At 67.1% G+C, this 27,253-nt stretch overlaps 3 protein-coding genes across 7 annotated transcripts in view; 2 read left to right on the forward strand and 1 right to left on the reverse strand.

Moving 5' to 3' along the window:
- Window positions 1–171: 171 nt before the first annotated feature.
- Window positions 172–8,253, reverse strand: RASGRP4 (RAS guanyl releasing protein 4). Its single transcript, XM_090051363.1, has 16 exons — window positions 7,796–8,253; window positions 6,962–7,137; window positions 6,673–6,778; window positions 6,502–6,564; window positions 6,010–6,454; window positions 5,416–5,589; window positions 4,461–4,577; window positions 3,456–3,731; window positions 2,767–2,847; window positions 2,582–2,686; window positions 1,604–1,713; window positions 1,325–1,454; window positions 1,101–1,137; window positions 690–797; window positions 481–578; window positions 172–324 (listed from the first exon to the last, which is right to left on the reverse strand). The coding sequence occupies exons 1-16, from the start codon at window positions 7,816–7,818 to the stop codon at window positions 175–177; spliced, it is 2,199 nt and encodes a 732-aa protein (XP_089907489.1). The 5' UTR covers window positions 7,819–8,253; the 3' UTR covers window positions 172–174.
- Window positions 8,156–11,959, forward strand: LOC149860378 (uncharacterized). The gene is made up of 11 exons (XM_090051366.1): window positions 8,156–8,276; window positions 9,464–9,626; window positions 9,843–9,939; window positions 10,043–10,290; window positions 10,376–10,515; window positions 10,592–10,669; window positions 10,857–10,923; window positions 10,996–11,048; window positions 11,130–11,197; window positions 11,378–11,495; window positions 11,576–11,959. Exons 1-11 carry the CDS (start codon window positions 8,156–8,158, stop codon window positions 11,953–11,955), a joined length of 1,533 nt encoding a protein of 510 aa, XP_089907492.1. The 3' UTR covers window positions 11,956–11,959.
- Window positions 11,960–15,245: 3,286 nt separating this feature from the next.
- The window catches only part of RYR1 (ryanodine receptor 1), a 51,858-nt gene continuing 39,850 nt past the window's right edge, over window positions 15,246–27,253 (forward strand). For all 5 annotated transcript variants that reach the window (XM_090053485.1, XM_090053486.1, XM_090053488.1 and 2 more), the window contains exons 1-15: window positions 15,246–15,401; window positions 16,950–17,069; window positions 19,541–19,645; window positions 22,485–22,559; window positions 22,788–22,866; window positions 23,316–23,428; window positions 24,076–24,169; window positions 24,276–24,369; window positions 24,489–24,563; window positions 24,740–24,896; window positions 25,051–25,215; window positions 25,472–25,593; window positions 26,378–26,567; window positions 26,864–26,999; window positions 27,121–27,216. In XM_090053485.1, the coding sequence (XP_089909611.1) occupies window positions 15,354–15,401; window positions 16,950–17,069; window positions 19,541–19,645; window positions 22,485–22,559; window positions 22,788–22,866; window positions 23,316–23,428; window positions 24,076–24,169; window positions 24,276–24,369; window positions 24,489–24,563; window positions 24,740–24,896; window positions 25,051–25,215; window positions 25,472–25,593; window positions 26,378–26,567; window positions 26,864–26,999; window positions 27,121–27,216 (1,669 nt within the window). In that variant the 5' untranslated portion in view covers window positions 15,246–15,353. The remainder of the gene's footprint in view (window positions 15,402–16,949; window positions 17,070–19,540; window positions 19,646–22,484; window positions 22,560–22,787; window positions 22,867–23,315; window positions 23,429–24,075; window positions 24,170–24,275; window positions 24,370–24,488; window positions 24,564–24,739; window positions 24,897–25,050; window positions 25,216–25,471; window positions 25,594–26,377; window positions 26,568–26,863; window positions 27,000–27,120; window positions 27,217–27,253) is intronic.

Below are 27,253 nucleotides of genomic sequence, written 5' to 3' on the forward strand. Positions count from 1 at the left end.
GCTGGTGCCCATCTGTCTGCCCCCCCCATCTCACTGGATTAAAGGTGTGCAAGCCAATCCGGGCTCTGCGTGTCCGGCGGCAGGAAATGGATCCAGGCGTCCGGAGGGAAGACGCTCCCTTTATTTCCCCCCCGCCCTGCCTTGCCCCCCACCCCTGCCTGTCTGTCCGTCCTCCTAGGGCTCGGGGCCGGGGGGCAGGTGCAGGGCATCGACGCCTTCCAGCAGCTGGGCCAGGGGGGCTGGGGGGGCACCCGCCACCTCGGCCTCCCGCTGAACCACTTGGTCCTGGAGCCGCTCCACCATAGCCAGCAGCTGGTCCCGCTCCTGGGGGGGGCCGGAAGAGGGTCAGAGGGTCCCCACCCCAGCAAGGGTCATTCTGCCCCCTCGGGGGTAATATCCTCCCCTAAATCCCTGGGGCACTGCAGAGGTCATTTTGCCCCCCCCCCCTCCGGGGGTAATACCCCGCCCAGCGCCGCTCACCCGCTCCAGCGTCTGCAGCCGTGCCCACAGCTCGTAGTGGGGGGGCTCCGTCTGCGTGGCCACATCCCGCACTGCGGGGCTGAGGTCTTCATCAGAGCCTGCCGGGGGGGCGCCGTGAGTGGCGTGGGGGGGGGCAGGCGTATGCAGAGACTTGGGCCCCTGCACCTGCTGGCTGGGGAGGGTGTACTCTTGCACACACGTGTGCTTACCTGAGCTGGGGGGCAGCAGGGGGGTAGCCATGGCCCCGAGGGACGGGCGCCGTTTGCACTCGGCATCCACCAGCTCCTTGCACTGCTTGTGGCAGCTCATGCCACAGTCTGGAGGGAGTGCACATGTGCATGCACACGTGAGCATAGGTGTGCATCCGGTGGCTGGGGTGGGTGTGTGCATACATGTGTGCCAGACAGGTTTTGGGGGGAGGGGGGGCTTGGTAGCCACGTAGAAAGCACCTGGGGGTAGTGACTCATGCACTCATGTACATGCGTGTGCTAGGCCATTGGAGGAGGGGCGATTGCAGCCGTGGGCAAAGGCCTGAACGGCTCCCATCCAACCAGCACAGTGTCGGGTGTGTGTGGGGGGTCATGACCCGCATGCACGTGTGTGCACACATGCTCACTCACCTTGGCAGCGGTAGCCCTGCTTGGAGACACCCCAGAGCTGGAAGGGAAGTGGGGGGAGCCTGTGAGCTGGGGGAGCTGGTGCCCCAATCCCCTCTCCCGCCTGGCCCGATCCTGCCTGCGATGGCTGCAGGGTCCCAGCTGCTGGACCGGGGTCTGCTGCCCCTGCCCCCCCAGCCCCAAACCCAGGTGGCGGGGGTGGGGCCCTGGAGGGGCGCTGGACTCACGAGGCCGCTGCAGCAGTGGCAGAGCGTCGGCTTCTTGAAGGCGGCTGCGCAGAAATGGTGCTGTGGCGCCGGAGCTGCGAACGCCCGCAGGAAGAAGTCGGTGATCTCCTTGCGGCTGTAGGGGCTCTCGCTGCGGGGGGGCAGGGAAATTGAGGCAAGGGGCGGGGGGGGAACCCAGGCGTCCGGGCCGTTGGACCCAGAGCTGGGAGAAAAGCGGGTCTGGGTCCCGCCAACCACCCTCAAACCCCGAGCGGGGAGAGGCCCCAGGTGGGCACCTACCTGTGGCGGGAGGGGGGGCGGGGGGCAAGGGGGAAGCTGCCTACGATGCGCTCGAAGTCAAGGGGTGCGATGGAGCCGTGCTGCTCGGGGTCGAAGTGCTTGAAGACGGACTGGGGGAGCAGGTGGCAGGGGCAGCTCAGCCTGGATCTGCCCCGATCCCCCCTCTCCTCACCCTCGGGGCACTGCGTGGGAGGGCATGTGAGACCCCCCCCCCACCTCCAGGCCTGTATGCTTCCACACCATGTGCAGGTGTGTGCAAGAGCCCAGTGCCCACCTGCGTGGCTGGGCACATACCCTCCATATGCATCTGGGTGCACTCGCACACATACATGCACATGTTCATGCCTCACACACGTACAGGGCTACTACGTGTGTGTGCCTGAGGAACTGAACACACATGTGCACTGACATCTGCATGCAGGCACATGTGTGAGGCTGCAGAGTTGTGTACACCTGTGTGCTTGCATGCAGGCATATGCCTGAACATGTGCATTTGCACACTTTGTATGTGCACAGGTATTTGTTTATGCACACAGGCTGTATGCATATGTGTTTACCTGGAAGCGCATGCACTTGTGAATACATGTGCATATGCAGGCACACTGCATACATACATGTGCACTCACATGAACCATACACAGGTGAACACTTGCATGCACAGGCATCCATGTATGCATACATACAGAGATGCTGCAAGCATGCACGTGCACATGTGAACATTTGCACCTGCACTTGCACACTTTGTGCATGCATAGATATGCACGTGCGCACATACTGGCCCATGTATGTGTACTCGCATGTAAATGCACACGCCTGTATACTCATGTAGGAGCACATGCACGTGGCACATGCACTCATGTGGAACTGCATACACATGTGCTCACACAACACGCACGTACACAGGGGCAGATGTGTGGACCCCCCCATGGAGGGAAATGCATGCACACCCCTCCCAGGGGCACGCGTGTACACACTCACCTCCACCATCTGCTGCACGTGTTCAGTGATGGTACTGGGGTCGGGCTTCAGGGCCACATCCGGGAGCCAATCCCTGACCACAGGCAGCTTAAGGGGCGTGGGCAGCTGTGGGGGTCATGGCCGGGTCACAAGCGGGGTCATGGGCAGGGTCATGGGGTCATGGGGCTGCCCCCCCACCCCGTTACCTGGGTCTTGGGGCACCGCGGCTCCCGTACGTACGACAGCTCATAGAGCTCATCCTCCGTGTACACCAGGTCCAGGGAGAGCTGGGGGGGGGGGCAGCATGAGTCCCCCAGCCTTGCACTCCTGCCCTCTTGCCTGCCCCCCCGCCTTCTCGGGTGTCTCGCACACTGACCCTCTTGCGCGCCCAGCCCTGGCATATCCTTTTGCATGCTTTGCACACCTGCCGCCTTCCACACCTGCCCTCTTGCAATCTCTACCCACTTACACACCTTGCACACCTATCCTTTTGCATGCCCAGTCCCTGACCTCTTGGATGCCTGCCTTCTTGCGCACCCAGCCCCCACCTTGTAGGCCTGCCTTGCACATCCATCCTGTCCTCTTGCATGCCTTGCACACCAGCCGATCCTCTTGCACACCTAGTACACCCCTTGCACGCTTGCCTTCCTGCACACCCAGCCCTGTTCTCTTGCACGCCCTGCATACCCACTCCCTTGCACGCCCAGCCCCTGCCCTCTTGCGTGCCCACACCCAGCCTGTTCTCTTGCCCGTTCTCTTGCACATCTTGGACACCCGCCCCCTTGCATGTCTTGCATGCCCAGCCCCATCCTGGCATCTCATGCACCCGCCCTCCTCCCACCTTTGCGTAGCCCGCCCCCCCACCCCCGGTGCCTCGCACACGTGCCGGGCTGACCGTGAGCAGGTGCACGAGGTCCTTGTTGGCCTCGAAGGGTGGCACGGCCTGCTGCAGCGCCCGCAGCTCCAGCGCCTGCTGGTAGAGTCCGTGCAGCTTGGCCAGGGGGAGGCGCCCGTCGGGCAGGCGCCCGGGCAGCGCCTCGTGCAGTGCCACCAGGTCCTTGAGCAGGATGCCCACGATGGGCAGGCGGAACCCGCGGCATGCGCTGTACGCCCGGCGGTACGGCCCGAAGTTGCAGCCCGATGACACCAGCTCTGTCAGCTCTGCCAGCGCCTGTGCCCGCCCGGGGGTGGGGGGGTGAGGGTGGCATGGCGGGGGGACGGCCCACTCCACTCTCAACCCTTGCAAAGGATTCTGGGAGTGTGGGGGAGCCCTGACCCCCCCAATACCCATCGCAAAGGATTTTTGGAGTGTGGGGGGGCTCTGACCCCTTCAAACCCTTTTGCAAAGGATTCTGGGAGTGCAGGGGCCTCTGGAAGCAGGGAAAACCCGTACCCGCACCCAGCCCTTTTGCAAAGGATTCTGGGAATGTGGGGGTGCAAAGGCCTTTGGAGAGAGGGAGAGCCCATGCCCACCCCCACCCCCTTTGCAAAGGATTCTGGGGGTGTGGGGGTGCAGTGGCCCATGCGAGGGGCAGTGCCCACCCCCCACCTCTTTAAAATGACTCCGGGAATGTGGAGAGAGCCCTGACCCCACCCCAACTCCCTCTGCAAAGGATTCTGGGAGTGTAGGGGTGCAGTGGTCTGTGGGGGGGGCAGCCCCTACTCGCCCCCTACACCTTTGCAAAGGATTCTGGGAATGTGGGGGCACAGGGGCCAATAGGGATGGTCAGTACCCACCCCTTTACAAAGGATTCTGGGAGCCTGGAAGGGACAGGGGTATTTGTAGGGGGGGCACCCAGGCTCCTTGCAAAAGATTCTGGGAGCATGGGTGGGCAGAGGGCTCTGGGGACGGCTCAGACCCCCAGCCCCTTTGCAAAGGATTCTGGGAGCAGAGGGGTACCTTGGTGCTATCGGGGGGCAGCAGGGCGTGCGTGTCCTTGAGGCGGGCAATGGCGCTGTGGCACAGGCCTCCGACCACCGCCATGAGCGTGTTGAAGCTCTGCAGCTGCCGCAGGCTCTGGGGGGAAGGGGTTAGGGGTCAGAGGTCACCAGGGTCCTGATCCCCCTGCCCATAGGACCTTCCCCTAGCTGGGGCCCGCAGTAGGTTGTTATCCCTCGTGGGCCCCTGGGCGTGCCAGTGCAACCTCACCCCCCCATCACAGGCACACACGTGTGCAAGCACCAGTACATGCATGCACGGAGCTCACTCCCTTGCACACCTCTGCAGACACGCATATGTGCAGACGCTCCAGAGAACACGCGCTCATGTGCTTGCATGAAGGTAAAGGCCCTCCCAAGCACCCATGTGCATACACATGCGTGTGTCTCTGCTGACACACATAATTTCACTTTTCCTGGGGCACGTTAGCTCCTCTGGGGAGGCACACGCAAGTACGTGCCAACACATGCACACACGTATGCGCACACATACACAAACGCATGCCCAAGCATACTTCTATGGACACTCATGTGCAAAATGCTTGTGCTGGGGTGCATATGCTTATGTGCTCATGTGTGTGCAAACACACCCTTACACGCCTATGTAGATGCATGCACCTCTGAACCCTTGCATGTGCAAGGCACACAAAGTGCATGTGCTCATGCATGTGCAAACATAGCCTTACACACCCATGTACATGCATGCACCTCTGAGTTACTCACGTATGCAGGGTGTCCAGGGCACATGTGCCCATGTGCATGCAAACACACCCTTGCACACCCATGTACATGCATGTTCTTCTGTGCAAACACAACCCTTACACATGTGCGCTTCCTAGGCCCCCCTTCCTGTGCTCGTGTGTGCAAACCACCCCGTGTACATGTGTGTTCTTCCACCTGTGCCCCCCCCAAGGTACCTGTGCAACACGGATGAACTGGGCGAGCACGCGTGCGCGCTGGGGGGCCGTGGGCCGGCTCAGCACCATCACTTGCACCCACTGCGACACGCTGTTGCACAGGGCGACCGCACGCTCCAGCGCTGGGGCCCCCCGCACCGACCCCTGCAGCACGTAGCACCGGCAGTCCCGGGGCTGGGGGGGGACACAGGGGGGTCAGAGCTGCCCCATGGCCTGAGGGGGTGGGGGCGGGTCCTAGGGAATCCCAGGGGGTGGAGCCATGTGGGGGGGGCTAGGGGGCGGGGCCATATCCAAGGAGATCCTGGGGGGTAGAGCTATGTCCCTGGGAAGGTCCGGGGGAGTGGAGCCCTAAATCCTGGGGCATGAGTGACGGGTGCCTCCTGAATCTGGGGGGGCACCAGCCCCTGCAACCCCTACCAGTGGCCCATGTCCTGGGGACGCCCATGGGGAGGAGCCAAGTCTGGGGGTGGGGGGCAATCCTGGGGCAGGGCTAAATCCTGGAGGAGGGAGGGGAATCCCAGAGGGAGGAGCTATATTTTGGGGACTCTCAGGGGGTGGGGCTATGTGCTGGGGGTCCCCGGCCGGGGGTCTCACCGAGATGCGGGAGAAGGCGCGGAAGTCGAGGTAGCTGAGGTGCTCGGCCAGCTCCTCCGCGTCCAGGTGGTCGAAGAGCAGCGACACCTTCCGCTTGGGCCCGCGCGCGGGGCTGCCCCTGGCCCCCGCCCCGCGGCCCCCTCCCGCTGCGGGCCTGCGGGGGTCAGGGGTCACACACGGGCCCGGCTGCCCTCGCGCACACCCCCCTTGCACGCTCGGCCTCTCGCACGCACCTTGGCACGCCCATTGCGCCTGCCTCGGGCCCGCGGCCGGGGGGGGGGGGCTCACCTGGGGGCCTCGTCCAGCAGCTGCGCGTGGCCCCGGCGCCCCTCCTGCGCCGCGGCCTGGCGCAGCTCCTCCACCGCCTGCTCCAGCTGCGGCTCCAGGCAGAAGGCCTCGGGCTGCTGCGCCATCCAGTACCTGGGGCAGGGGGGCCATGAGCACCCTGGGGGGGTCCCGGGGCGGGTAAGGGGGGTGCTGGGGGGGCCTCACCGCAGCAGGTGGCAGATCTGCAAGCGCCGCTGTTCCTGATGCTCCCGCGACGCCTCCCGGTAGGTGCATCCGAGTCAAGGCTCCATCACAGCCTGGACCCCCCCGCCCCCACCCCCCCAGGCAGGGGCTGCGGGTCGGGAGCGAGGGGCACCGGGGGGGCTCCAAGGATATAAGGCCAGGAGGCAGCGGGCGAGGTCGGCCGAGGGCACCACCCAGTCGTGCACCGTGAGCGTCATGTTCACCAGGTACTCGTTGCGGCACAGCGTCCCGTCCAGGTCTGGGGAGGCGGGCAGAGGCGAGGAAAGGGTTAGGAGGCCCCCCCGCCCCCCCTCGCGGCCCCCCCCCAGCACCCTCAAGCTGGGGCTGCCCCACGCCGGCTGCAAGCCCTGCCTGCAGCTGCAGCTGACTGGGGCAGGGCAACTGGGAGCTGCCGTAGCTGACCCCGGGCGGGGGCCGGTACCGAAGGCGTCGAGACACTTGTCCAGCAGCTGGGCGAGGCCGCAGGCGGGGCCGAGCTCGCCCAGGGCCAGGCTGGCCACGGCCGTGTGGATCTCCCGTGGCGTCGGGCAGGTCATGCGGCGCCGGCATGGGCGCTGCCGAGCCCCCCCGGGGCCGCCGCATTCTACCGAGGGCTTCCTGGAAGAGCCAGCCGCGGGGGGGTTGCCTCTTGCCTTCGGCCCTGCAGCCCCCCGCGGCCCCCGCGGCCCTCGTGCCCCTGCCCGAGCTGCAGAGCAGCCGGGCTCCCCCCAGGCCCGTTCCCGGCAGCCCGTTGCAACACGGCCCGGCAGCCCGTGGAGGCCACTTCCCCTTCCCCGGCCCCGTTGCCCAACCGCTTCGGCCACCGGGGCCCACGGCCTGCAGGGATGGGACCCAGGCGCCCGGGACCCCGGCCCTGCCCCGTCCCATGCCCCGTGGCCCCCGGCCCCGACACAGCTCTATCCCCCCCGGCCCCAGGGAGACAACCCCGGCGTCCGGCACCCCTAGGCCCCGCTGCCTCCAGGCACGGGACCCAGGCGTCCGGCACCCTACAGTCTCCGGAGAAAGACCCGAGGCGTCCGGGGCCCCCCACGAGACCACCTGTGGCTCACCCTGCCCCGTCCAGAGGCGAGAGGGAACCCAGGCGTCTGGGGCAGGACGCAGGTGTCTGGGAGCACCAGGGAGCTCGAGCGGAGGTTCAGATCCCACCCCTCGCGCGCCTGCCCCGCCGTTCTAGCGCGCCGTGCCCGCTCCTCCCCAGAGCTGGTCGCATCGACTGCGGCATCGTCTCTCGGAGGGGGAGCCCCTTCTGACTCACCTTTTGCTCTCCTTCCTATTCATGGCGCAGGGTGGGGGGGGGGTCTCTAGCACCCCCGGCAGGGCCCCCCCAGCCCCGGGCCCAGCTGTGGTGCGGCGGCCGCACGCGACAGGCGGCACTGGGGCCCAGCAAGGAGGAACTGTGATGTCAGGGCCGCGCCGGGGCGGGGGCCGCGGGGGTGTCTGGCCCCGGGAGCACCCGGGCTCCCACCACGGGGCTAGCCGCCCCCTGGCCAGAGCCCTGGCACCCAGCTGGAGCTGCCCCCGGGCACGGCGCCCCCTGTTGGATGCCCCCCCCCCCGTGCTCCAGCCCCCTCCCTGGGCCAGGGCTCACTCCGGCCGGGCTGGGCAGAGGCCGTGCATGCAGAGTGGGGGAGGAAGGAAGGAAGAGACAAGAAATGCTGTGGTCTGCGGGGAGCGTCACCCGGAGACGGGTGCTGCAGGAGGCCGCGCGGGGGGTGGGAAGGGCCTGGCGGGGAGGGGTAAGTAAAGGGGTGCTGGGGGGGGGATCCCTGGGGCTTCCCCATAGCCTTCTCCTGCCATAAGGCCTGTTGTGCCTTGGTGTCAGCTTGGGCTATGGATGCTGCCCCCCACCCCCCAGCTCTAACCACTAGGCTGCAGGGGCTGGGCCCCAGGATGCTGCCAGCCTGCCCCTTCTCCAGCCGGCGCGACGGGAACGGGGAGCTCCGCAGGCCACACCGCATGAGAGCCTGCGGGGCTGCCGGGGGTGGGACGCGGGACCCCCGCAGCCACTCCCAGCAAGCCCCAGGCCCCAGTGCAGGAGGGAGGGAGGGAGGAGTTGGACAGGTGGAACAAGGGGCAGGATGGATGGGGGTGGGGGAGGCGGGGGCGCCTGCTCCAGGCCAAGGCCCCTGGGCCGGTTCCTCCCCCCCCCCAAGCTCTGCTCAGCATGGGGGTCAGGGTGGGGGGTTGCTCGAGTCCTGGGGACCCCCAGGGTGCAGCTGAGCACTCCGGGGTGGGGAGGGGGGACAAGACTTGCACTGCTGAGGGGTCTGGTCCCAGGTGCCAGGCACTGCATGTGCTCTTGCACACGCCCCTTGTTCTGCAGGGGGAAGCGCACACGCGCGTGTGTGTGTGCGCGCGCACCCCAGACACCTAGGTTCTGTGCCCCCCCCAAGCACCCTCAAGCCGGGGCTGCCCCACGCTAGCTGCAAACATTGCCTGCAGCTGGAGCTAATTGGGGCAGGGCAATTGGCAGGGGCAGTTAGCAGCTGCGTCCTCTCACCTGTCCCCTGGAGCAGATAAATAGAGCAGGGGGTGGGCATCATCCCCTCCTCCCCCCGCCCCTGCCACATGCTCTGTGTGAACGTGAGTTTGAGTGCGTAGATCCAGATGCCTGGGGTGGATGTGTGTGTGAACGTGCGTGCGTGCGTGCGTGCGTGCATGTGTCCCGGATGCTTGGGTTCTGTGTGTGTTCTAGATGCCTGGCTTCTCTGGGTGGGTGTGTGCACACGTGTGTCGGATGCCGAGTTCTGGGGCTGGTGGGGGTGTCTGGGTGTGCCCTGGACGCCGGAGCTCTGCGGCCGTGGGTGTTTCCTAGACACCCGTTTCCCTGAAAGCGCGTGCGTGCTGGGGGGGGCGCTGCAACTTGCAGCTGAGTCTGGGGCAGCCCTGGAGGACTTGGCTGGGGGGGCTCCCCCAACCTGAGCCCCCCGGCTCTTCCCAGCCTTCCCTGCCCAGTGGCTGCAGTCTCCAGCTGGGCGGGCGGGGGTGGGGGGACGCCTGGGTCCCAGCTCTGGGGTCCCCGTCCTGCTCACCGCCCCCCTCTCCCAGGAGCCCGCTGCCTCCTCAGCCACCCTGGACCTGCCTCGGTAAGTGGGGGGGCCTCCTGGATGGACCCCGGAGGGTGGGGGGATCTCTGGCCCCGCCCCCTTCTGGCAGCTCCTCCTCCTGCTGTGGCTCCGCCCCCTGGGAGCATGGGTCACAGGCTGGCCGCAGACTCAGGCATACTGCAGGGTGAGGTGAGTGTGTGTGTGTGTGGGGGGGGGGGGGGCTGCACTAGCACCCACTGGTGGTTGCCCCCCCAGGTTCCTAGCGGAGGCCTGTGAGGCCCTGCAGCCGCACCTGGGCACCCCGGGGCTCTTCCGCACCGCCGGCTCGGTGGCCAGGATCAGGGCCTTACAGGTACGGGCGCCCCTGGGGCGTGGGCAGGTGTGCCTGGGGGCGAGGTCTTCTGGGGGTGGGGGCGCCGGTGTGGGGGGCCGGACGCCTGGGCTCTCGCCCGCAGGCCCGGGTGGCAGGGGGGGCGCCCTGCCTGGGGGTGGCAGCGCCCTGCGACGTGGCCGCGCTGCTGAAGCGGTTCCTGCGGGAGCTGCCGGAGCCCCTGGTGCCGCCGGCGCTGCAGGAGCCCCTGTGCCAGGCCCAGCGCCAGCCGGACCCCCACCGTGCCCCCCTCACCCTGCTGCTCACCGGCCTGCTGCCCCGCGCCCGCGCCCTGCGCTACCTCTGCTGCTTCCTGCGCCGTGTGGCCGCCAGGTGCGTGGGGGCCCCTCGTGCCCTGCGGTGCCCCCCACCGCAGCCCTGGGATGGCGGGGCTCAGCTCTCCTTTGCCCCCCCCCAGGTGTGATGAGAACAAGATGGATGCCGCCAACCTGGCCGTGATTTTCGTGCCCACCCTGTTCCCGGGGCCGAGCTGGGGGCTCCGGCTGCAGCTGCAGGCGGCCGCGGTGCAGACCCTCATCCAGGAGGCCCCCAGCATCGGTGGGTGCAGCAGAGGGGCGGTGATGCAGCTGCCCTTGGGGGGGTGTCCAGGCTCTGACACCCCCGTCTCCTCCAGGCCGTGTCCCCCGGGCCCTCCTGGACGAGCTCCTGGCCCCAGAGGTGGCGGAGGAGACCCCGAGGCCTCGCTGCGGCGGTGAGGGGGGCGTTGAACTCGCGCTCCCGGAGCCCCCCTGCCCTTCTGGAGCTGGGAATGGCCCCCCCATCCTGAGCTGGGGAGAGAGCCCAGGCATCTGGGGAGCCCCCCCAGCCCTCTCCCATGCCTTTTTGCAGGGGGGGGCTTCTTGGGGTGCACCTGAAACCTGGCCCTGCTCTCCCCCCAGATGGCCCTGCCCCAGCGCTGCCCCCCAAGAGGAAGGCATGGGGGGCACCCTCCAGCTGTGGGAAGCGGTAGGTACCCTCTGGGGTGTGGGAGGGGGGTTGGGGGGGGTTGCAAAACGTACCAGCTTCTTGCTCCTGCAGGAGGCCGGCAGCTGACGAAGCCGTAGACCACTTTGAGGAGCCCCTGGGGGCAGGTATGGGCCAGGAGGGGGATGGTTCCTATTTGAGGATGGACCCCCCCACACACACTAACGTAGACCCTGCTCCCTCCCCAGAGCCAGCGCCAGAACCCAGGAGTCTGGGCTGGGACCCCGAGCAGGAGCCTCCCGGTGGGATGCAGCAGGTGAATGAGAGGAGACTCCCCCTGGCTGTCGTGATGGGGCCTATGACATGTGGTGGGGCAGGGTGTCTGGGTGCAGCTTTAAAGGGGCTAGCCCTGACCCCACTTCCACCCCCCAGCTCCCTGCCAGTGATGATAATATTATTATTCCTAATATCTAACCTCAACTTTTCCTTGCTGCAGCCTGTGCCCATTGCTCCTTGGGATACCTGGGTCCCAGAGCCCAGCAGCTGGTGCCAGATGAAGAAGATGGTGGCCAAAGCCCTGTGGGCCCCTGGGGTCCCCCAGTGCCCCCCCTGTGGTATGACACCCACCTCACATCCCAATGCAGAACTGGGTGCATCTGTGTGCTAGGCCTGGCTGACCTTTTTTGGGGGGGAGGGGTGTCTATTGCAGGGCTCAGTGGAGACCTCCGACCTGAAGCCCAGGCCGCCCCCCTGCACAGGCGGCCGCGGCGCTCCCTGAGCTGGCCAGAGGACTTGAGGCGCCCTGCGGCCCCCGCTCTCCCCTCCCCGTCCCAGGGGCCCGAGGTGGGCCCGTGCCCCAGCGGCTGCCTGTGCAGCTCCTGGCGCAGCCGGCGCTCCCGCAGCCATGAGGGGACCCAGGGGGCCAGGGCCCGCCGTGTGCGGGCGGTCCTCCGGGCCTGTGGGCGCCTCCTGCCCTGGCGGCGGGGTCGCAAGCCCCGGGGCCCCCCCGGCTGGGCAGGCACGCCGGGGGCTGTGCATGTGATGCTGCGGGGGTCATGTATGTTCCCGGTGTGATTTAGGGGCGGGCGGGAGGGAATCCAGTTCCCTTGCATTTTTAGCTTGATGTGTCTAGTGGTGCTAATAAACTCCGGAGTTTCCACCCCAAAAGTTGCATTTAACCTCTTCCTTAGCTGTGCCCCCGCCCCTGGGGCTAAAGGCATGATTCTGGCCAAGGAGGGTAGGGGTCCTTGCAGGTCCTCCATGGAGGAACCACTGGGGGTGGGGGCGCTTCTAGCAGCTGCCCTTGGCCTCCCTAGAGGGTTTGGGAGGGGGCCAGGCCTTGTGCCCCCCTGTCCTGCACCAGGCCCTGGGCTGGGTGCTCTGTGGCCCTGAGCAGCCAGGCCTGGGCTGTGCGTGTGCCATGGGGCAGTGAGCTGGACAGGAGCCAGCAGTGCACCTGGGTTGTGAGGAAGGCACCAGTATCCTTCAATGCCTCTACACACGCTCGTAGTAGGGGGAACGAGCAGGAGGAACTCGCCCTCCTCCTGGCTGACCCCAACCTGGACACAGTGGGGCTTGCCAAACTGTGGCTAGACCCACCACGACTGGGGGGCGAGTATCAGGGGCCATGGGCTGGACAGGAGGGGCAGGACGGGGAGGAAGGGGGGGGGGGGCTCTACATCACGGAGGAGTGCACATCCCCGCCAGGTAGCACAGGGTCAGAGGGGGACAGAGAAGTGCTCTGGGTCTGAGTGCAAGGCAGTTGAGGGGAAAAAGACCTAATGGTGAGACCCTACTCGAGACCCCCGACCACAGGGAAGAGCTCAACCAGGAGTTCTCACGTCAGCTCACGGAGGCCGTTGGGTCCAAGGACGTGGGCGCCACGGGGGCCCTGAGCTTCCCAGACACCTGCTGGGAGGAGCAGGCAGCCAGGTCTGACCGCTCACGTAGGGCCCTAGCCCGGATGCAGGACCTCCATCGAACCCAGGAGGGGCACAGCCCCACCGGGGGGACGCCTTGTTGGACCTGGCGCTGGCCATGGGGATGGCCTGCTGCGGGGGCTCGACCCCCTGGGCGACAGCGGTCATCGCCTGCTGGGAGTCACCGTCCAGCACGGGGTGTCAAAGGCCGGCAGCAAGGCAGCGGCCTTAGATTTCAGGAGGGCGACTTCAATGAGCTAAGGGGAATAGTCGGGGAAGCGCTGAGGTCCCGGAGGGGAGGAGGGGGAGCCGGGTGTCCAAGGAGAGTGGTCGCTCCTCAAGGAGACGATCCTCCAAGCCCAAAGGGAGTAATCCCAATAAGAATCAAAGGGGGCAGGAGGGCACGTAAGCCTCTGTGGCTCAGCAAAAGGATCCGGGAACGTCTCCTAGCAAAAAGGGAGGTGTACACACGATGGCGGGGGGGACATCCCCAGGGAGGACTACACTGCAGTTGCTCAGGGCTGCGGGGGGGGGGGGGGGTCAGGAAGGCCAAGGCGGAGAAGGGACTGGGTCGAGTGACCCGGATCCAGGACAACAAGAAGTCCTTTTTTAAATGCACAGGGGGCAAAAAGAAGGTCCCGGGTAACGTGGGGCCCTGCATGACACGCTAGGGAATCTGGCCGTCACACCAGACGACAAAGCCGACGTGTTTAACGACTTCTTTGCCTCCATTTTCCTGAGCAGGGACTGGATTGGCCCCCCACACTGGCCCCCCACCGGCCCCCGGGGAGGCGCACCCAGGCCCAGGGTCCGGGTGGATCTAGGTGGGGAGCATCTGGAGGGACAGGACGTGTTCAAGTCAGCCGGCCCGGACGATCTCCACCCCCGAGTGCTGAGGGAATTGGCTGTGGTCATTGCGGGACCCCCGGCACGGCTGTACGAGCACCCGTGGGGCTCTGGGGTGGGGCCAGAGGCCTGGAAGAGGCCAACGTGGTTCCCATCTTCAAAAAGGCAGGAAGGAGGACCCGGGAACTATAGGCCGGTTAGTCTTACCTCGGTCCTGGGTGAGCTTTTTGAGAGACTTATCCTGGCACGTGTCCCCGAGGGGCCGGGGGAAGATTATACTTAGGGGCGACCCACACGGGTTCATTAGCAGCAGGTCCTGTCAGACCAACCTGGTGCCTTCTACGGCCAGGTCACCAAAGCCTCAGACGCAGGGGGAGCAGTGGACGTCGTCTTCCTGGACTTTCGGGAGGCCTTCGACACTGTCGCTCACCCCGTCCTCATTAAGAAACTGGGGGCTGTGATGTCGACCCCACACAGTCAGATGTGTCGCCAACTGGCGGGAGGGCCGCACCCCGAGAGCGGTGGGGGACAGGTCATGTTTGCCCTGGGGGGACGTGGGCAGTGGGGTCCCCCTGGGCTCGGTCCTTGGGCCTTCACTGTTCAACATCTGCATCAGCGATTTGGACGAGGGGGTAAGAAGCACCTGCTCAAATTTGCTGATGACGCTAAGATGTGGGGAGAAGTGGGCACACTGGAGGAGAGGGACAGGCTGCAGTCGGACCTAGACAGGTTACAGGGGTGGGCGGATGAGAACAGGATGGGATTCAACACTGACTAGTGCAAGGTGCTGCACCTGGGGAGGAACAACCGGCCCCATACCTACAGGCCGGGGAACTCCCTTCTCGTCAGGGCAGAGGCAGAAAAGGATCTGGGGGTCATCATTGACTCCAAGATGAACATGGGCCGGCAGTGTGGGGATGCGGTCAGGAAGGCCGACCGCACCTTGTCCTGCATCCACAGATGCATCTCGAGCAGGTCCGGGGAGGTGACCCTCCCCCTCTGTGCGGCACTGGTCAGGCCGCAGCGGGAGTACGGCGTCCAGCTGTGGGCCCCCCCCACTACAGAAAGGAGGTGGACACATTGGAGAGAGTCCAGCAAAGGGCAGTGAAAATGGCTGTGGGCTGGGGGACAGGACTGGTGAGGAGAGGCGAGGGAACTGGGCTCACTGAGTCTGCAGAAGAGGAGACCGAGGGGGATTTGATAGCAGCCTCCACCTCCCCGCAGGGGGCTGCACAGAGGCCGGAGCTGGGCTGGCCGCAGCGGGGGCAGACGACAGGACAAGGAGCAATGGGCGCAGGCTGCAGCAAGGGAAGCTGAGGCTGGAGATGAGGAGAAACGCTTCGTCTAGGAGGGTGGCGCAGCCGGCTCCGCGGAGCGGTGGGGGTAGGCAGAGCCCTGGCCGGCACGATGCAGCTGGCGCGGGGCTCCGGAGCTGCCTTCTCACCGCCCGCTGTGCACGTGCACGTGCCCGTGTGTGTGCACGTCCACACACACGCACGCGCGCGTGCAGGGCGGTCATGACCCCGGCTGCCCCCACCCCGCGTCCTAGCCCCTGCTGTGCTGTGCCGCGGGGAGCCCCGCCCCCCGGCGCCCCGCCCCCCGGCGGCGGGGGCGGCGCCGGCGCCGGCTCCGGCTCCGGCGGCGCGGGGCGCTCAGTGCCCGCGGCCGCGACCCGGCGCCGCCCCGCTCCGCTCCGCCGCCGCCGCCATGGCCGAGGCCGGGGAGGGCGAGGACGACATCCAGTTCCTGCGCACCGTGAGTGCGGCGCGGGGCAAGGGCCACGCGGGCTGGGGGGGCAAGGGCCCCGCTGGCGCCGCGCTCCGGTGTCGGAGCTGTCTTGAGCCCGGTGACGGCCGGGGCCGGGGGGTCGTGCTCCCTGCCCTGCCCCGCCCCGCCCGCCGGCCCCCAGCCCCGACGGGGGCAATTCCCAGCCCCAAGCTTTGGGGCGCGGGCGGGCCGGGGTGCCGCGGGCCGGCGCGTAGAGGGGCGCAGGGCGACGGGCAGTGGACGCCCGGACACGCGAGGCCGACAGCCCCCCGCGCCCGGGGGTCGGTACCCGCCCGCCCGCCCGGCCTCTCCTTGCAGGGGGGGGCCTGTCGCCAGCTCAGCGAAGCGGGGGCGCCAGCCATGGGGTCCTTCGGGGTGTGCCTGCCTGGCGGGGGGACACACCCACGCATGTGTGCCCACGCGTGTGCCTGGGGCTCCCCCTCCCCCCAGCAGGCCGGCCCGGGCCTGCGAGGAACGCGGCCGACAGGTGTAGGCTCCAAAAATACCCCTGGCTTTGCCCCGCCTGGCCTGGGGGGCTGGTGGTGCCAGGGGGGCCGCTCAAGGTCACGGGGCGGGGGGAGGGGGGCATCTCTGACCCATTTTCTGCCAGTCTGTCCCCGGAACGGGGGGCCCTCGGGAGCAGGGGGGATAATTGCTTTGTCAGGCTGCTAATAGCATGGAGGGGCCCTGGGGACCCGGGGCCTAATTTAGGCATTTTTTTGGGGGCGGGGGAAGAGCTTGGGGGGGAGCTGTGTCCCATTACCCCCTGTTCTGGGGGTCTGGTGAGGCTGGGGAGGGGTCCTGGTGCCCCCCTGTGTCTTAGGGGTCCCCCCTTCCAGCATGGGGGGTCCTCAGCTTGGCCGGGGGTCGGGGTCACCGCAGCCGTGCTACCTTCCTGATGCTGGGGGCCGGGCCTGGCCCCCCCTCCCCCCGGCCTGGCCAGGCCTGGGCTGACGCAGCGCGTTCCTGGGTAGAAATAGCCCCCGCTGCGAAACCCGAGCTGGGGGGTGGGGGGGTGTTTGAAACCCTTGGTTGCTCCTGTGTGCCCAGCCGGGGGGGGGGATGCATTGGGGACCCCCCCCGACCCCTCATCTCACCTGCTGGACCCCTCCCAGAGGGGGAGAGAACTGGGGGGTCTGGGCTGCCCCCCGCCAACTGTTGGGGTGTGACTCTGGACAGCGTAGCCAGCATCACGTGTGTGTGTGGGGGGCCATCTAAACCACCCCTGTGGGGGCAGAGCCACCCCCTCCCCAGCCCGGGCGTGGGGGCGAGTCCACTGGCCCTTTAAGTCCAGCTGGAATTTGGGACCCCCCTGGGCTTTGGGGGGGGGGGGGGGGGCTGCCCCTGATGGACAGGGCCAGGTTCCCTCGGCCGGGACAGGTGGCTGCTCCGGGGGCTGTTTATGCCTGGCTTGGGGGGCGCAGAAACCCCCCACCCCATGGCGCTGGGTCAGGCCTGGGCCGGGGCGTGGCCCCCATGGCTGTGGGCCTGGGGGGGTGATGGCCGGGGGCCGCTCATGCCCCTGCCCCCCCGCAGGAGGACGAGGTGGTGCTGCAGTGCACGACCACGGTGCTTAAGGAGCAGCTCAAGCTCTGCCTGGCGGCCGAGGGGTTCGGGAACCGCCTCTGCTTCCTGGAGCCCACCTCTAACGCCCAGGTGAGCCTGGCCCCGCCCCGTCTTAGTCACGCCCAGGCGAGGCCCCGCCCCCTGCCCCAATGGCCACACGCCCAAAGCTGAGGCGAGGCCCCACCCCACTCTGGCCACCACAGCGGTCAGGCGAGGTCCCACTCCTGCCCCAATGGCCACATGCCCAAAGCTGAGGTGAGGCCCCACCCCACTCTGGCCACCACAGCGGTCAGGCGAGGCCCCGCCCCCTGGCCCAATGGCCACACGCCCAAAGCTGAGGCGGGGCCCCACTCTGGCCACCACAGCGGTCAGGCGAGGCCCCGCCCCCTGGCCCAATGGCCACACGCCCAAAGCTGAGGTGAGGCCCCGCCCCACTCTGGCCACCACAGCGGTCAGGCGAGGTCCCACTCCTGCCCCAATGGCCACACGCCCAAAGCTGAGGCGGGGCCCCACTCTGGCCACCACAGCGGTCAGGCGAGGCCCCGCCCCCTGGCCCAATGGCCACACGCCCAAAGCTGAGGCGGGGCCCCACTCTGGCCACCACAGCGGTCAGGCGAGGCCCCGCCTCCTGCCCCAATGGCCACATGCCCAAAGCTGAGGTGAGGCCCCACCCCACTCTGGCCACCACAGCGGTCAGGCGAGGCCCCGCCCCCTGGCCCAATGGCCACACGCCCAAAGCTGAGGTGAGGCCCCGCCCCACTCTGGCCACCACAGCGGTCAGGCGAGGTCCTACTCCTGCCCCAGTGGCCACACGCCCAAAGCTGAGGCGAGGCCCCACCCCACTCTGGCCACCACAGCGGTCAGGCGAGGTCCTACTCCTGCCCCAATGGCCACACGCCCAAAGCTGAGGCGAGGCCTCGCCCCACCCTGGCCACCACAGCGGTCAGGCGAGGTCCCGCTCCTGCCCCAGTGGCCACACGCCCAAAGCTGAGGCAGGGCCCCACTCTGGCCACCACAGCGGTCAGGCGAGGCCCCGCCTCCTGCCCCAATGGCCACACGCCCAAAGCTGAGGTGAGGCCCCACCCCACTCTGGCCACCACAGCGGTCAGGCGAGGCCCCGCCCCCTGGCCCAATGGCCACACGCCCAAAGCTGAGGTGAGGCCCCGCCCCACTCTGGCCACCACAGCGGTCAGGCGAGGCCCCGCCCCCTGGCCCAATGGCCACACGCCCAGAGCTGAGGTGAGGCCCCACCCTGGCCACCACAGCGGTCAGGCGAGGTCCTACTCCTGCCCCAGTGGCCACACGCCCAAAGCTGAGGCAAGGCCCCACCCCACTCTGGCCACCACAGCGGTCAGGCGAGGTCCCACTCCTGCCCCAATGGCCACAGGCCCAAAGCTGAGGTGAGGCCCCACCCCACTCTGGCCACCACAGCGGTCAGGCGAGGCCCCGCCCCCTGGCCCAATGGCCACACGCCCAAAGCTGAGGCGGGGCCCCACTCTGGCCACCACAGCGGTCAGGCGAGGTCCCACTCCTGCCCCAGTGGCCACACGCCCAAAGCTGAGGCGGGGCCCCACTCTGGCCACCACAGCGGTCAGGCGAGGCCCCGCCCCCTGGCCCAATTGCCACACGCCCAAAGCTGAGGTGAGGCCCCGCCCCACTCTGGCCACCACAGCGGTCAGGCGAGGCCCCGCCCCCTGGCCCAATGGCCACACGCCCAGAGCTGAGGTGAGGCCCCACCCTGGCCACCACAGCGGTCAGGCGAGGTCCTACTCCTGCCCCAGTGGCCACACGCCCAAAGCTGAGGCGAGGCCCCACCCCACTCTGGCCACCACAGCGGTCAGGCGAGGTCCCACTCCTGCCCCAATGGCCACACGCCCAAAGCTGAGGTGAGGCCCCACCCCACTCTGGCCACCACAGCGGTCAGGCGAGGTCCCACTCCTGCCCCAGTGGCCACACGCCCAAAGCTGAGGCGGGGCCCCACTCTGGCCACCACAGCGGTCAGGCGAGGCCCCGCCCCCTGGCCCAATGGCCACACGCCCAAAGCTGAGGTGAGGCCCCGCCCCACTCTGGCCACCACAGCGGTCAGGCGAGGCCCCGCCCCCTGGCCCAATGGCCACACGCCCAGAGCTGAGGTGAGGCCCCACCCCACTCTGGCCACCACAGCGGTCAGGCGAGGTCCTACTCCTGCCCCAGTGGCCACACGCCCAAAGCTGAGGCGAGGCCCCACCCCACTCTGGCCACCCCAGCGGTCAGGCGAGGCCCCGCCTCCTGCCCCAATGGCCACACGCCCAAAGCTGAGGTGAGGCCCCACTCTGGCCACCACAGCGGTCAGGCGAGGTCCCACTCCTGCCCCAATGGCCACACGCCCAAAGCTGAGGTGAGGCCCCACTCTGGCCACCCCAGCGGTCAGGCGAGGCCCCGCCTCCTGCCCCCCACGCCCCAGTCCCCCCGGCTGGCCAGGCAAGGCCCTGCCCTAGCTCCGCCCCCAGCTGCAGGTGAGGCCCCTGGTGGGGGCGGGGGGGTACTCCTGGGAAGCTTTCCTCACCCCGTGTCCCCCCCAGAATGTGCCCCCCGACCTGGCCGTGTGCTGCCTGGTGCTGGAGCAGTCGCTGTCGGTGCGGGCGCTGCAGGAGATGCTGGCCAACACGGTGGAGGTGGGCAGCGAGGTGAGTGGGGGGCCGCGCTGGAGGGGGTCTGTCCTGCCCCCTGCCCCAAGGCTCTGGGCGGGGGGGCGTCGCTGAGCTCCGGGGGGGGCCCTAAACCCTACCGCCCAGCCGGGGGGTCCTACCGAGCCTCCCGCTCCGTATCTGCGGGGGGTCCTCTCGCTCGGCCGTCTCATCTCTCTCTTCTCGCTCTCTCCCTCGCTGGCTCCACCGCCCGCGCCCAGGGGATCGACCTGGACAAGTGGGTAGGTGCTGCCCGGACTGCAGTGACCCCCCCATCCTGTGTGCCCCCACCCCCCATGGGGTTCCCACCTTCCCCGCTCCGGCTCTAGCAGGATCGGGCCCCTTCTCCCAGGATCAAGGCCCTGTTTGCGGACACCCCTCGCCCCAGTACCCTGAGGATGGAGGGGGCTGGGAGGGGAACCCAGGTGTCCTGGACCCCCCTGCCCCCCCTCCCCCCCTCACAGGAGCCCCATTTCCTGCTGCTCCCAGCCAGGGGACCCCGTTATACCCAGCTCCCCCAATTCTCCACCCCAGAGGTGGCTGCATCCTGGGGCTGAGCCTGGCTGTCCCGCCCCCTCCTGCCACATGGGGGTGGGGGTCTGCTGATGGGGTCCTCAGCAGAGGATGGGCAGGGGATCCCCAGGAGCTCCCCCCTCCAAGAAGGTGGAAACCCCCCCCGCCTGCCCTCCCTCCCCACCTTCCCGGCTCCTCGCCCTTGTTTTCCTCCTCCTCCCTACTCGCCGGGTGTGCTGTGAGCCCAGATCCTTCATCTCAGATTCCCGATCCTTCACCCTGGATCCCTGACCCTTCATCTCAGATCCCAGATCCTTCATCTCGGGTTCCAGACCCCTGATCCCAGATCCTTGATCCCTGATCCTTCATCTCAGATCTGTTGTCCCAGATCCTTCATCTTGGATCCTGGGCCCCGATCCCAGATCCTTCATCCCAGATCTTTCATTCCAGATCCTTCATCCTTTATTCCAGATCCCTGATCCATTTCCTCATATTCCAGACCCCTGCTTCCAGATCCCTGATCCTTCATCTTGCACCTCAGACCCCGAATCCTTGATCCTTTATCCCAGATCCCTGCTCCTTCACTTAGTATCCCCGATCCTTCATCTCAGATCCTTGACCTCTGATCCTCGATCCCAGATCCCGCCTCTTCCTTCTCTGCATGGTCCGTTGATACGCACAGACCTTGCTTGCAGTGTTCCCACTCCCCTGCGTGGGGGCATCGCTGGATCTGGGGGGCTCCGCTTAGCCCATGGGGTCGCCCCAGGCCTGCTAGATCTGCGGGGTCTGGAGGGGGCTTGGAGAAGCCACCCCCAGCTGGTCCCCCACCCCCAGGCGGGTCTGCAGCCTGTGCCGGGGGGCCCAGGTTATGGCCCCTGCCCGTACGGTCCTGGTCATACGTGGCCTTGCACCCCATGCTGTACGGCCCACAGGACATGACCCGTGTCCCTGGGGGCTGAGCTTGTGCAAGGCAATATGGACCACGCCGCTGGGAGCCTGGGATATTGCCTGCAGCATCATGCCCTTGCCCGTGTCGCTCTGGTCATACGTGGCCTGGAGCAGGTGGCCTGCCCTGTGGCTGTGGTTGGGAGCAGGGCTTGTATGGGCAGTATGGGCCGTGCCATGGTGAGCCCCGGAGGGCACTCGGGCAGCGATGCCCATGCCATCTTGGTCATACATGGCAGCGCAGCCCATCTGAGAGTGGTTCCCCCCCGCAGCCGGCCGTGTAGCAAAGCTCCGGTGGGTGATGCGCCCCATCTGCCTGTTGTGCGACACAGCTCGTGTTATAACAGGCACGCGTGCTGCATGGACCAGGCCACGTGAGATCCGGTGGCCCTGGGAGCCCTGTGCGATCGTCATGTGCCACATCCAATATCATAATAACCATGAGTGCTGCGTTGCCTGGGCAGCCACGGGACTCTCGTGTAATTGTCACATGACATCCCGTGTCGTTGCCTGGGCCTTTTAAGGCTCTATGGTTATGGAAGCTCCATGTAGTCATCATGCAGCACATCCCATGTTATAACGATCACGTGTGCAGTTGCCCAGGCTGCTTAAGGATCTGTGGTCATGGGAGACCCATGCAATCATCACGTGACAGATCCTATGTTATAACAGTTATGTGTGCTTGTTGTACGAGCTGTTTAAGGTTCTTTGGTCATGGGAGCCCCATGCAATATTCATAACGATCATGTGATCATGTGTGCTGTTGCCTCAGGCTGTTTAAGACTCTGTGGCCATGGGAGACCCATGCAATTGTCACATGATGAATCCTATGTTATAATGATCATGTGGGTTGCTGGGGCAACTTAAACCTGCATGGTCATGGGAGACCCATGCAATCGTCACATGACACCTTCTACATTATAACGATCACACGTGCTGTTGCTCGGGCCGTTGGAGTCTCTGCGGCCTTGGGCCCGTGCAACCATCGTGTGATACATCCTGTGTTATAATGATCATGTGTGTATTGCCCAGGCCATCTAAGGCTCTCTGAGCCCTGTGCGATCATCACATGGCACATCCCATGTTATAATGATCACGCCTTGCTCCTCGCGATCCACACCGGGGGGCAGGACCCAGAGCTCACATGCGTGGCTGTGTGTGTGCGGGGATGAGGGGTGGGGGGATAAGCCGGCCATGGGGCCGGTTCTGAGGCAGCTCGACTCACCCGTGCCACGAGCTGGGCAGGTCTCAGCCCGCAGGACCCCGGGTTGGGCCCTGGCAGCGTGTGGTGGTGGTGGGGGGGGGGTCTGTCCAGCAGGGGCCTGGCTGGGCTCCCATAGCCTCCACTGACAGCTGCGCCCCCCCGTGCTCTTACCCCCAGTCCTCACAGGGCGGCGGGCACCGGACCCTGCTGTACGGCCACGCCATCCTGCTGCGCCACTCCCACAGCGGCATGGTGAGTGCGGGGGGCCGGCGGGGAGCCCCAGCGTCCGGGTTTGCCCCCCTTCCCCGTGGAGCGGGCAGAGAGCTGGCGTCAACCGACTCCTCCAGCCCCCTTTCTCCCTGGAGCCGGGAGAAAACCCGGGCGTCCTGGGTCACCCCCCGCCCCAACCCCTCCTGCCCCTGGAGTGGGCAGGGAGCCCCGGCGTCCGGCTGACCCCCCCCACCCCTTCCTGCCACCCAGTACCTGAGTTGCCTGACCACCTCGCGCTCCCTGACCGACAAGCTCGCCTTCGATGTGGGGCTGCAGGAAGATGCCTCTGGTGCGTGTCGGGGTGGGCGGCTGTGTCCTGGGGGGTCCCCAAGGCCTGGGGTCAGAGTGGGGCAGTCCATGAGCCCTGGGCTGGGGGTAGGGGGGTCTCCAGGGCCTGGGGAGTTGGGGGTCCCTAGAGCCTGGGAGAGCAGGGGTGGGTGTCTGAGCCCTAGATCGGGGGGGTGGAGGGTCTCTGGGGGGTGGGGGGGGGTCTGTGAGCCCTGGGGTGGGGGTAGGGGGTCTCCAGGACCGGGGGGAGGAGTCTGTGAGCCTTGGGTTTGGGGGGCTGAGAAGGGGCTCTAAGGTCTGGGGTGGGGGGAGCTTGTGAGCCCTGGGGTGGGGGGTCTTCAGGAGTGGGAGTGGGGGGGGTGTCCCTGGAGCCTGGCGTGGGGGCAGGTGGGGGTCTCCAGGCCCCGGGGTGGGGGCTGCCCCCCTAGTCACGGCCACGGTGCCCCCCAGGTGAGGCGTGCTGGTGGACCATCCACCCGGCCTCCAAGCAGCGCTCGGAGGGTGAGAAGGTGCGAGTGGGCGATGACCTGATCCTGGTCAGCGTCTCCTCCGAGCGCTACCTGGTGAGAGTGTGTGCAAGTGTGTGTGGGCATGTGTGCATGCGGGGAAGTGGGCGGGCAGGCTGTGCTGGAGTACACGTGTGCATGTATGTGTGTGTGTGCACAGGCACGCGTGCCTCCCGGGGGGGGGTGGGACCAGGCTAGGGAGAGGGGTGTGCACATGTGTGCACGGGGGGGAAGGGGCGGGTGCTGCATGTGCACACATAGACGCACACGTGCAGCGGCACACGTATGTGCCTGCATGCGGCGAGCCAGCAGGCCACGCTGGGGCATGCATCCACGTGCGTATGCAGGCAGGGAGCTCAGTTGGCACCTATGTGTGTGTGCACAGCAAAAGGGCCCCTCCGTTGTGTGCATGGACGCGTGTCCGCCAGCACGGGCGCACACATGTGCAGGGAGCAGGCAGGTCGTGCATCTGTGCCTATGTGTGCGTACAGGTGTGGGCCCTGCTGGTGTGTGCACGCGTGTGGGGAGGGGCAGGCCATGCTGGGCTGCATGTGCACGTCCCTTGGAGCCTCCTTCCTGCTCAGGGAGTGGTGGGGGGAACAGATGGAGCTCCTCCTCCCCCCTGCCACGTCCCACCTGCCCTGGGCCCGGACTCCTGGGTCCACGCCTGGCCCCCTCATGCTTTCCCCCCCCGCCCCCCCCAGCACCTGTCCATGGCCAGTGGGGACCTGCAGGCGGATGCCTCCTTCATGCAGACGCTCTGGAACATGAACCCCATCTGCTCTGGCTGCGAGGAAGGTCCGTGCCCCCCGACTCCCACCCCGGGTCCTGTCCCTGTCCCTGGGAGGGGGGTTGGGGCTGGGAGCCCGGACGCCTGCAACCCCGGTGTCTCTGCCCTGGCCAGGCTACGTGACCGGCGGCCACGTCATGCGGCTCTTCCACGGGCACATGGACGAGTGTCTGACCATCTCCTCCGACCCTGGTGACGACCAGCTCAGGCGAGTCTGGCGTGGGGGGGCACAGGGTCGGGGGGAACCCGGGTGTTCTTGGGGGGCACCTGGGTTGTTGGAGGTGTGTGGGGGGGTCTCTGATCTCAAGGTCGCCCCTCCTGCAGCAGCATGGTGAACTACGAGGGGGGGCCCGTGTGCACCCATGCCCGCTCCCTCTGGCGGCTGGAGCCCCTGCGCATCAGGTGAGTGTCCCCCACCCCTCTTGGGGGCAGCTGGGGGGGAGCTGCCTCCTCTCTCCTCTCCCAGGGAGAAGCAGGTTCGAATCCAGCCTGGGTTGGGTGGGGGTGCGGCATGCGGGGTGGGGGTGGGGAGGGGGAAGGTTCCTGGGATATGGGGGCCTGATCCTGCTCCCCCGCAGCTGGAGTGGGAGCCACATGAAGTGGGGGCAGCCATTCCGGGTGCGGCACGTCACCACGGGCCGGTACCTGGCGTTGGCCGAGGACAAGGGGCTGGTGGTGCTGGACGCCCAGAAGGCCAATACTAAGGCCTCGGCCTTCTGCTTCCGTGCCTCCAAGGTGAGTGCGGGGCTGGGGACAGCAGGGGGTGCTGGGCGGGGGGGGGGGCGGGGGGCAGGATGGGGGGGTCCAGCAGGGGATGCTGCTCTGCAGGGGGAAGCAGGAGGAGCTGTGCACCTTCCCTACACTCAACCCTCTCCCCTACCCTGCCCAGGAAAAGCTAGATGTGGCCCCCAAGCGGGACGTAGAGGGCATGGGGGCCCCCGAGATCAAGTATGGGGAGTCCATGTGCTTCGTACAGCACGTGGCCAGCGGGCTCTGGCTCACCTACGCTGCTGCTGATGCCAAGGCCCTGCGCCTGGGGCTGCTCAAGAGGAAGGTGCCGTGAGGCGGGGGGTGTCCAGGAGGTTGGGGGGCCAAGGTGGGGAGTCCTGGAGGGGTCTAGGGGCTTGGTGGGGTTGAGGGGGCAAGGTGGAAGCACCAGGAGGGGTGTCTAGGGAATTGGGGAGACATGGTGGGAGCTTCTGGGGGGGTCTGGGGGGTTTGGTGGGGTCTAGGGAGTGAGGGGGAAGAGTGTGGCCCCGGTCCCGCTCCCGCTCTCACTCCTCGTCCATTTGTCCATTCGTGCCCCCCAGGCCATCCTGCACCAGGAGGGACACATGGACGACGCGCTGTCACTGACGCGCTCCCAGCACGAGGAGTCGCAGGCGGCACGCATGATCTACAGCACCTCCGGGCTCTACAGCCATTTCATCAGGTGCAGTCCGGTGGGGTCAGGGGTCATGGCCGGGGTGGGGGGGTCGGGCCCAGGCTGAGTGTGGGTGGGGGCAGCTGAGCCCCTGCAGAAGTCAAGTGGGGGAGACTTAATCATCCCTCAGGGCTTCCACCCCACCCCGGGGGGCCGAGCTGTGGGTTGGGTGGGCCAAGTGGGGGGTCCAGTTTGGGGGTCCAGAGCGTCCTACAGTGGCCTAGGGGGGTAGGGGAATCTAGGGGGTAGATGAGGGTCAAGGTGGGAGGCCCTGGGGGGTCTCTAGGGGTTGAGGGGGCAGGTGGGAAGTCCTGGAGGCATCCGGGGGGTGGAGGGACAAGGTGGGGGGTCCTAGGGTGGTCTAGGGGGTTGGGGGAACTTAGGGAGTAGATGGGGGGTCAAGTTGGGAGGGTTCTGGGGGTGTCTAGGGGGTTGGGGGAGTCCAGGGGGGTAAGGAGGTACAAGGTGGGGGTCCTGGGGGGGGTCTCTAAGGATTTGGGGGGTACCTGGGGAGTCTTGGAGGTGCCTAGGGGTTGGGGAGACGAGGTAGGGGGTCCTACGGTAGTCTAGGGGGTTGGGGGAATCTAGGGAGTAGATGGGGGTCAAGGTGGGGGGTTCTGGGGGTGTCCAGGGGGTTGGGAGGGAGCAGGTGGGGGGTCCTGGGGTATGCAGGGCGTTGGAGGTTGGGTGGGGGACCCTGGGGGCATTGGAAGGAGTCTAGGGAGGTGGGGGAGCAGGTGAGGTGTCTTCCTCCCCAGCCCTGGCTGACTCGCCCCGGTTGTGCGCGGTGCAGGGACCTGGACAGCCTGAGCGGGAAGGGCCGAGGCACCGGGACGGGTGCTGCGCTGCCCATCGCTGGCATGATCCTGAGCCTGCAGGACCTGATCACCTACTTCCAGCACCCGGAGGAGCAGCTGCAGCACGAGGAGAAGCAGAGCAAGCTGCGCTCGCTCCGGAGCCGCCAGAACCTCTTCCAGGAGGAGGTGGGGGCTGGCAGGGCCTGGGCGGGGGTTAGCAGCTGTCACGTCCCACCCCAGAGCTGGCTGCATCTCAGCCCTGAGGGAGGGAGGGCGGGAGGGGATCTGAATACACAGCCCCCAGTTCCCACCCCAGAGCTGGCTGCATCTTGGCACCGAGGGGCACCTGTGCATTAGCAGCTGCCATGTCCCACCCCACAAGTGGTCACATCTTGGCGTGGGGTACCGGCAGCAAGGGGGAGCTCCCCACCTGTGCAGCGCCGGCCGCGATCTCCACTGACCTTGACCTCCTGCCCCCTCAGGGAATGATCACGCTGGTGCTGAACTGCATTGACCGCCTGAACGTGTACAGCACGGCCGCCCACTTTGCCGAGTTTGCGGGCGAGGAGGCAGCTGAGTCCTGGAAGACCATCGTCAACCTGCTCTACGAGCTGCTAGGTGCGTGGGGCCTGGTGCAAGGGGGGAGCCCCGTGGCGCTGGGGTCCCAACAGCTCCCAGCCTGGGGGTGGTGCTGGGATCAGGGCTGCAGGGCTTTTCACTGGCCCCCGTCCTCCCCCAGCCTCGCTGATCCGGGGAAACCGCTCCAACTGCGCCCTCTTCTCCAACAACCTGGACTGGGTGGTCAGCAAGCTGGACCGCCTGGAGGCCTCCTCGGGTGAGTGAGGGGTACAGGCAGGAGGGAAGGGGCGGTA

This window comes from Crocodylus siamensis, chromosome 6 (assembly GCF_052110815.1).
Source record: "Crocodylus siamensis isolate JL-2025a chromosome 6, ASM5211081v1, whole genome shotgun sequence".
In the NCBI taxonomy this organism is placed as follows: domain Eukaryota; kingdom Metazoa; phylum Chordata; order Crocodylia; family Crocodylidae; genus Crocodylus; species Crocodylus siamensis.